Source organism: Chrysemys picta, chromosome 1 (assembly GCF_011386835.1).
Source record: "Chrysemys picta bellii isolate R12L10 chromosome 1, ASM1138683v2, whole genome shotgun sequence".
NCBI classification, from domain to species: Eukaryota; Metazoa; Chordata; order Testudines; family Emydidae; genus Chrysemys; species Chrysemys picta.
This window is the reverse complement of record NC_088791.1, coordinates 191,810,489-191,820,008: the sequence shown is the minus strand read 5'-3', so window position 1 is coordinate 191,820,008 and position 9,520 is coordinate 191,810,489. Positions and strand designations below refer to the sequence as shown.

General features: G+C 43.1%; 1 protein-coding gene across 1 annotated transcript; it reads right to left on the bottom strand.

The window, feature by feature from the left end:
• Nucleotides 1-5,341: 5,341 nt before the first annotated feature.
• Nucleotides 5,342-8,043, bottom strand: KCNE2 (potassium voltage-gated channel subfamily E regulatory subunit 2). The gene is made up of 2 exons (XM_005303344.4): nucleotides 7,845-8,043; nucleotides 5,342-6,186 (listed from the first exon to the last, which is right to left on the bottom strand). Exon 2 carries the CDS (start codon nucleotides 6,172-6,174, stop codon nucleotides 5,800-5,802), a length of 375 nt encoding a protein of 124 aa, XP_005303401.1. The 5' UTR covers nucleotides 6,175-6,186; nucleotides 7,845-8,043; the 3' UTR covers nucleotides 5,342-5,799.
• Nucleotides 8,044-9,520: the final 1,477 nt, after the last annotated feature.

Below are 9,520 nucleotides of genomic sequence, written 5' to 3'. Positions count from 1 at the left end.
CGGGCACATTTAACGCCATGTATATTATTAACAGTGATAATGTGGAATTTGCCCTTTTAGAATGACACCTGGTAGAACACGTGGAGAGCTTGTTCTACAGGTGTTGAAAAGAATAGAAATCCCGAGTTAAAGTACCCACAGCATCCCACATTCATATGTGCCTATGCACCATCTGTGTAAGGTAGATACATGCTTTTGACATGAATCTGTGCTGGCTGACCTTTAAACCCTATACACTATGGCAGTTTGACCATTACCTGCAGACAATCTTAACTAAGATCTGCTTTGGAACTAGCCTGTACCTGGTAGTTCAGGTTGAAGTTCTACACCCATCTCATCACCTTATCTGTCCCTGAAAAACAAGACAAGGAACCTCTCTCCTCGCCCAAAATATTTGATCTAGATTCTTCTATGGTCCCCATAACTTTTATGTTTGAGCACCTCTTACTCATTAATGGACATCATCCTTACAAACACCCCTCTGAGGTCGGGAAGTGCTATTCCCACTTTATACGTGGGGAACTGAAGCATCGGACAGATTAATTTGCCCAAGTTCACGAAAGAAGACGGTGGGTGAGCCAGTGGTGGATTAATGATTTGGCTGCCCCTAGGCCCTGAAATAATTGCCACACCCTGCCCCATATGAACTTGTTTTATTTTTTTTACAAATTCTCACGAGTATGTTTACTAAATGGTGTCACGCCATCATTGGTAGCAATCATAGGCGCTGCACCCACCGGCAGCTTCCCGCTCCCCCCCCAGCTCACCTCCGCTCCGCCTCCTCCCCTGAACGTGCCGCGTCCCCATTTCTCCCCCTAGCTCCCAGTGCTTGGCTTCGTGAAACAGCTGTTTCGTGGCGGCAAGCACTGGGAGGGAGGGAGGGAGGGAGGGAGGGGGGAGGAGGGGAAACGCGGTGCGCTCTGGGAAGAGGTGGGGCTGGGGCAGGGATTTGGAGAAGGAGTCCAATAGGGGCAGGGAGGGGGCGGAGTTGAGGTGGGGACTTTGGGGAAGGGGTTGGAATGGGGGCGGGGCAGGGGCAGGGGCAAGCACCCACCGGTGCCAGGAAAAGTTGGCGCCTATGCGTGGTAGAATCACTGATGCTGCGATTACAAAAATGCTATTATAAATTTGCCGCCCTAGGCCTAGGCCTAGTTATGTTATGTTACTATGCCACTGGGGTGAGCAGGGAACAGAACCAAGTTGCCTGAATCCTAGTCTAGTGTACTAACTGCTAGCTCATCTCTCCTAGCCTTGGGCCAATGGGAGCCAGAGAGAGCCACCCAATAATGCACTACCTGTTTTCTTTTCTAAAAAGGTCCTAAGATACCATGACAAGGAACATAGGAAACCAGGAAATGTGGGCAGTTTGCTTCTTTTTAAAGAATGTTTTTAAAGAATTGCTCTGATACAATGTTATACATGTTATTGGTTTAGGTAGATGGGGGCCAGATGCTTAGCAAGTGTAAATGGGCACAACGCCATTGAAGTCAATACAGCTGAGAAGCAATAAAGCTGAAGTCACCTTACAGCAGCTGAGGATCTGACCTAGATAGTGTATTTGTCCCTCCATGTTTGAAGAGTTCATGCAACGTCTTTGCAAGACAGATAATCTCCATAGTTTCAGTGGCCAACCTAAATGAGTTACACACAAAAAACCAGCAACACTCTTTCGGTTTGAATAGCAAATGGTGTTGGTTTGCCATGTAGACCTACATGACATATTATGTCTTATTTATATTTATATATTATTATTTTCAAAACATGATTTTCAACCTGACAGCATTCCTTTAATAGCACAAGTATTGTCTTTCTAGTTCACCTTTGCTGGACTCCGATGTATTTTTGTTACTCCAAACACACACAGCTGCTCTCTGTAAAATAGCAGCTAAATGGAAACAGAAGGCCTTATGCATAGTAACCTGGATAGCAATAGAACAGAACTTTCTAGTGATGGAAAAATTAATGCCTAAACTGTTAATTTCTCAGGAGATTTTCATGTCCTGTGGTTATCCTTTTCCATGTGTGTGCAATGAAGCCATGCTCAGCTCACAGACCAAAGCACTGGCAAAAGTTTAGGGACAAATTCTGCTCACAGTCTCACCTATGTATATCACTGAAGTACATGAAGCTACTGTGGCCTTACACTGGTGTGCCTGAGCAGAATTTGGTCCTAACTATTTTGTGTCTTAGTGTCACAGGCCATAGTAAGTATCACAGGGGTAGCCGTGGTAGTCTGGATCTGTAAAAAGCAACAGAGAGTCCTATGGCACCTTTAAGACTAACAGATGTATTGGAGCATAAGCTTTCGTGGGTGAATACTCACTTTGTCAGATGCATGACGAAGTGGGTATTCACCCACGAAAGCTTATGCTCCAATACATCTGTTAGTCTTAAAGGTGCTACAGGACTCTCCGTTGCTTAGGTCAGAGTAAGGTGGGGGCATGTTGCTGCACCACCCCAGGAGTAGTGCAGAGAATTAATTGTGGTGCCAGGTGCCTCAATCCCCTCCTTGCTTCAAAGGGTAGTCATTTGCTTCTAGCTTTTACCAGCAGTAAATTATTATCCCCAACCTAGTGCCTCAGCTCCTCTCATTTCCCACTGCCTACTTGGGGTGGGGAGAAAGAAACAGGCATGCAGTGCCCCATATCCCTGGTCACCCACACCCAATGACCACGTAGCCTATAGCCCAGGTAGTAAAGAGGGTTCTGACCCTCCTGCCCAGGTGTGTGGTCTGGGTCAGAGTCTAGCCCTTTAGAAATCACAGACTATTTTTGTACATGATATTACTAACATGATGGAATGTATTGATCCAGTGTTTGTTGCCAGGAAAATCCAGGTGAAGCTTCAGGCTGCATAATTTATTTAGAGGAGGGTGTGAAGGGAGCACTTTAAAGCCCACATTCTCAAATGTATTTAGCTAAATGTCTTTGAGGATCTGAGTCTAAGTCCCTCACTATGACCATGTTATGTTCAGCACTGAAACCTTCTGTGAAATAAAGCTCTACCATCCAGTCCATTAAAAACCATGTTTCAGAGTGACTTTAAATGGAGTCTTGCCCATGGCCTGTACTTCCCTGAGGTATTACATCTTGGGATATACGTTATGATGATGAATTTGCAACTGCTCTGTAGTAATTTATGAATACTGTATGCTGGCTTGGTTACTGATATGTTTACTATATGACTATCCTGGGTTAACAGGGCCACCAGGAAAAACAAGCAGGCAGGGAAACAGTGGTCACCCCTGCCCTGTAAAGGTTGTTAAGAGATAATGCCTAAACTATCAGCTGTGAAGGCTCGACCTCCTGGTTCCAACTTACAAAACTGGGCAGGGTCAAAGCCATGAAACACAGGATATAAAAAGGACCATAGACATTTTTAAAGGGTCAAGAGGGGGGGGGGCAGACAAAGCTGCAGGCACCCACTGAGGTGTCCGAAGAAGTTAGGCCTGACTACTTTACCATCAGGACAGTGTAAGATTTTAGGACGGACAGACATGCGTGAAAACTGTTGTTTTTAAAATCCTTTTTTCTCTAAATGCATTGTTCCTACTAAATGCGTTGTTGTGTACTTTTCAGAAGGCTGTTTTGTCACTGAATCCCCTGGGTAACAAACTCGCAAAGGGAAGACCCATAGGTGCTGAAACTAATTAAGTATGGATGCCTAACTTGAGACATCTAGGGACTGAGTTTTCAAATTACTTAGCATTCTGTAGCACTTTATATGTTCAAAGCAGAGCTTCCCTTGACTTCAGGTGCAGCTGTGAGCATTCTGCACATCTGTCCTCAGGGTTTCAAGCCTGGCAGCCAAAAATGAGGAACACACATTTAATTCCCACTTGTGAAAAGTTTGGTTTAAGTAGCCCAGCATGAGGGACGGGCCCTGCTGCACATAACATCCCCATTCACTACACAATCCTAATTCATCCCAGAACAGGTCCAGCCAGTGCACTGAATGAAGCAGGGGTCATGTGTTAAAATAGTATGTGATCATGTAATTAAAGACTGTATCATAACACATACACACTTGGGGCTGAATTAATGTTGCTCAGGCAACCAGAATTCTGTTATTTCCTAACTTTTGGGTGTTTGACTTTGCAGCCTTCACATTCTTTTCATGTACTATTTTTAATATATTTTCCTATTTTTTGATAAAACAAATTGAGGAACCAGAAATCCCATCATGGTAGAACCATATTGACCCTCACATGGCTCATCAGCAGGGTTGGGACTTTTAAATCCACAGAACAGACCTTGACCACTTGAGCTAATGGAATAACTGGTAGCAGTAATAGGCTGTTATAGTTTGTGGGGTCCAGCCATTAGCGGGATAGCTATTTGCTGATGGAATAGAACCCAGGAGTCCAGAGTCTGTACATTTCTCTGCCAAGTTCTGGAGGGCAATGTGTTATAGTGATTACAGACCCAGATTTGTGCCTGTGCCTTCAGCCTGTTTCTGTCCCTCTCTGCTCCTATCCATCCCAACACCACCCTATCTCCCTCTCTCATCCACACCCTCACCCCAGCTCCTGCCCTTCTCCTATCCACCCCCCTGGCTCCTGGTCCCCATTGCCTCCTCCCTGTCTGCTCTTATCCATCTGCTCCTATCCCCTTTCCCTATGTGCCTTAATGATACGTGGTACTACCAGCTCGGCCTATAGTTATTGTTTGAGCACCAGCCTGGTGGTGATTTACTAACATAGGAGAATTCATAGTCTCTGCCTCCAGAAACCTGTTCGCATTGAGCAGAAACCCACCCACTCATCCCCTCCCGTGCAGGAAGAAAACCTAAAAAGTGCACCTGTGTGGCTGACAGGAGAAAGGTCCAATGCTTGGGATCCTTACACCACTCCATATGTGAACGCGCACGCACACACACACAGGACCTCGCTGGTTCTCAGGGTCCTGACTGCCACATACACCATTGAAAAGTGGGTATAACCCAGGTCTCCCAGCTCCCAGCCTTCTCCACTGGACAATAAAAGAGAAGAGGGACTAAGTAAGACAACTAACTAAGGAAGAATGTGTTATACATTTTAGAGAGCACCAGACTTTGTGAGAAAGATTTGGTTCTCCAAAGACTTCAGACACAAAGGTGGGTGGTGCCCAGTGCAGATAACCAGCAGGTGGTTAAAGGATGAGGTTAGAGTTCTGTAGCTTTAAAACTGGATTCTTTGAGGTATTGTATTTTAAATGTTTGTCTCAAATATGGAAGAATATCAAATTGATAATGGGAATTTGCACTGGAAAATCAGTGTTATTCATGTTGAATGGATGGAGGGATAGGATATCTCCTATGGCTAGCACCATAAAATATTGTTCAGACAGTTTACGTGTAGATTTATTTTACAAGATTTTATTATATTATAAGAGATGAGCTCCAGCTGTCCTGTTTGGATCATGATCCAGATTTTGAGCACTTTGAAGTTCACATGTCTTCAGATTTAGGGATTTGGTTTTGTCCGTTATTTCGATTTGGGATATTCACAGTCAGATCCACATCCAGATTTTAAATCTGTGCATAGTTTGGGGGCGATTTTTGTTAGGTGTTTTCATGCCTCTCTAGCAGAATAGAAAATCAAAATAAAGTATGAATACTTCTCTTTCTCGTATGGCCGACTAAGTAGCCTCACCCAAAAATCTCACAGTGAAGCAGTAGATATAATTTCTCTGGAACAATCTATACCTAGACACCTCTGGCTATTTATCAGACAATGTGATGGCAATTCAGAATCCTAGTGAAAACATTACATTACATACATGGCTTTATAGTGTGTTCACCGGTGCTATCTCCAAGAAATCAAGGCGATCCAGGGGTTTTGTCCCTTGCACTGATGTTTTCATGGATCGTACACTTCAAGTCGTTTTGATTTAGAATCTGGCTCTTATATTTTTCACCCCAATCATCAACAATGTACTGGTGATATGGGTCATTAGAGTGCTCTTTCCTCTTTGACTTCACCGTGCTCACTAGGATAGCCACGATAATGAAGGAGAACATTCCAATCATTACAATGAGGTACAAGATAACGTAATCAAAGTTTTCCGCATCGACTGTTGCTTGCAGTGCATCTTGTTCCGCTGTCATGTTCCGGCGCCAGTTATTCATGTAGTTAAGAAATGTGTTTTTGAAAACATCTTCCAATATCTGGGTGAAGTTTCGTAAATCAACCATATTTCCAGTGCACTGCCATTGAAAACAAATATAGAGATATTTTTAATTCTGTACTATAACAACTGCAGGGTCAATTCCCTCAGCTAGCGTACAATTTAGTGCCAGTTTAGACCAGCTGAGGATCTGGTCCCAAGTGTCTGCATTTTACCATGTGTTTAGGGGATCAAGTGGGTCTTTACTTAGTTCTTAGTTCAGTTCTGTTTCATTCTATACTCAGGCCAAATGAAGAGTTTTGTCTAAGTTAGGACTCAGTAAAAGCTGAGTAAGACCCTTAGGATTTGGCTTAGTAGGAATGGTCAAATTCTGCATTGACTAGCAGCCAGGACAGTGCCATTCAAATCAATGGGGCTGCACAAGGTATATCAGCACAGAATTCAGCCATCCATTTCTTGTTTCATCTACAAAAATGAAATCTGGCATGCCCATACGCAACACACACAAATGCATTTGTAAGAGAATAATATCCAAATATGCACCCCCCACCCCACAAAGTGCTAGCTGAGTGCCAGGCAGAATGAGGGACAGGAGGAAGGAATCCTGCTCTTCAGGCAGGTGTTGTTGCAGAGCTATCACACAGAGACTACTGACGCACAGTGCCGGCACTGCCCTCTGTGTCCTTTGCACCCCCAGGTGGGCTGTGGGGAGAATGGGAAGAGCGTGAAGTAGCAGATTCTCCAGTCCCAACCCAGAATATCTGCCCCCACCTGTCCCATTCTTGCTGCTGGAACACCTCCTTGGAAATACATCCTTCTACACAGCCCCCTCCAAATTTTGCTCTTGTTACATGCTGGAACCACACCAGTTCCACGGCCAGGGGTCCCCCTCTAGCCAGGGGTAGGATTTGCCCACAATTGTATATGTAATGTTTGGTGCTACTGCACAGTATGCCATGTCTCTCTGTGCAGTGTGGTGTATCATGATTGCGGTGGGAACTGTAACTTTAGATTTTCTTTGTCTAAAAGCTCAAACAACTTTTATTTCCCAGAGTGGTTGTTTTTTTTTTTTTTTGCTTGTTTAAAATAAAATAAAAAGCTGTGACTGGATCACAACTTCACAGATATTTAAGACAAGAAGGGCCTAATAATGATCATCTAGTCTGACCTCCGGCATAGCACAGGCCTTTGCATTTCAACCAGTAATTCCTTCAGTGGATATTATTCTTTGCTACTGCATGCATAAAAACTAGCAAGCCCAATGAGTTGTGTTTGAGCTAGAGGATCCAACCCAATCTCAATGTAAAGACTTAAAGTGATGCTGAATTTACCACATCCCTTGGTAAGCTGCTGCAGTGAGGAATTATCCTCTCTGATCAGCATTTTCATTCTATTTCCAATTTGAATTCTTCTAACTTCATCGTCCAGTCACTGGATCTTGTTATGCCTTCATCTGCTCAATTAAATGGCCTTCTACTATCACATATCTTCTCCTTGAATGTGTGTGTGTGTGTGTGTGTGTGTGTGTGTGTGTGTGTGTGTGTGTGTACACATATATTCACACAACTGTGTAAGGTTAAGATGACCTAATAAATTTTCTGTGAAAATAAGTAAAATTAAAAATGGTCATGCACATTCCATTTTGTTCATTATTTATGCTTTTCTGTGGAAAAGATTCAAAAGAAAAGGTATTGTGCTTTTTCTATTGGAAATGAAGAATTATTAACAGAAACTTACCTCTTCTGTGTCTTCGTGTAATTAAATTCACAGTAACAATTGAGATTTTAAAATTTCACTTGCTAATGTTACAATAATCTTGAAGGGAAGAGAAAAATCTTAAGCTTCAAGAAACTGCCAGCTTAGACTAAGCTATATACCGGCCAGCGAAATAACTACATTGTACTCTAGGTTCTATGTTTATATTAAATGAAACGTTAAATCTAATCTTACTGGAAAGTTAAATATTGGCTAAAAACTAATGTAATCTTAGTGGCTAACCGTGTACTACACCCTTTGTGTTTGTAATTACTGTAATACCATAAAGTTTAAAAGAACACCATGAAGGTTTTTAAGATTATACATTGACATAACTTGTTCTGTATTGACTATTCCACATTATAGGCTAAGGGTCAAGATGTGCTTTTTAAAAAATGAAAAAAGACCTCTTGAATAACTTCAGTGTGATTTGCTGAATACTGCATAGACACAGTAAAAGAACTTTTCTGCACAGCTGGTGTATTGTCACCCAAAGAGTAGAATTTTCCATTTTCCTTCCTTCTCTCCTCAAGTCACAACCATGAGTACCTCCCCCTCCCCTCCCCCCCTCCCCCGATCCTTCCAGCTCTTACTCTTCTCAAACATCATTTTGGGATGTATTAGCAGGACTGTCATAAGCAAGACACGAGAAATAATTCTTCCACTCTACTCCATGCTGATAAGACCTCAACTGGAGTATTATGTCCAGTTCTGGGTGCCACATTTCAGGAAAGATGTGGACAAATTGGAGAAAGTCCAGAGAAGAGCAACAAAAATGATTAAAGGTCTAGAAAACATGACCTACGGGAGAAGATTGAAAAAATTGGGTTTGTTTAGTCTGGAGAAGAGAAGACTGAGGAGGAACCTGATAACAGTTTTCAAGCACATAAAAGATTGTTACAAGGAGGAGGGAGAAAAATTGTTCTCGTTAAACTTTGATAATAGGACAAGAAGCAATGGGCTTAAATTGCAGCAAGGGCGGTTTAGGTCGGACATTAGGAAAACTTCCTAACTGTCAGGGTAGTTAAGCACTGGAATAAATTGCCTAGGGAGGTTGTGAGATCTCCATCATCGAATATTTTTAAGAGCAGGTTAGACAAACACCTGTCAGGGATGGTTTAGATAATATTTCATCCTACCTTGAATGCAGGGGACTGGACTAGAAGACCTCTCAAGATTCCTTCCAGTTCTACAATTCTGTGATTCCTTCCTTGGGTAGCTTCCCAGCTCCTCTGTCCCAACCTTGCCACTTCCTTTGCCTTTCCCCTAGATGCTTCAGATGGTTGACCTTCACTTTATTGGCCATTCAGCCTCCTTTTGGAGCTCATGTTGCAGGAGATGGGCTCCTCAAGCATGAAGTTCTTCTGGCCAGATCCAGTCTTCTTGCAGTGGATCTCCTCCCAGAGCCACAGCACCCTTCTGGCATGCTGAGCCCACGGCAGCGCCTATCTGACCACGGCCTACAGCTACCCTCATTTTAACTTAATTTTGTATTTTTTCTGTTTTCAAGTGCAGACACCTTCACCTCTCATCAGCTTCCTACTCAGAGTGTCTACCAGATAGCTCCACCAGAAGTCCTCTACTCCTCCTTACACTTCCTCTTTGCAATGATCTATAGTCCAAAGGAAGGCTCATGAACAGCTCTTAACGGCGAAGTC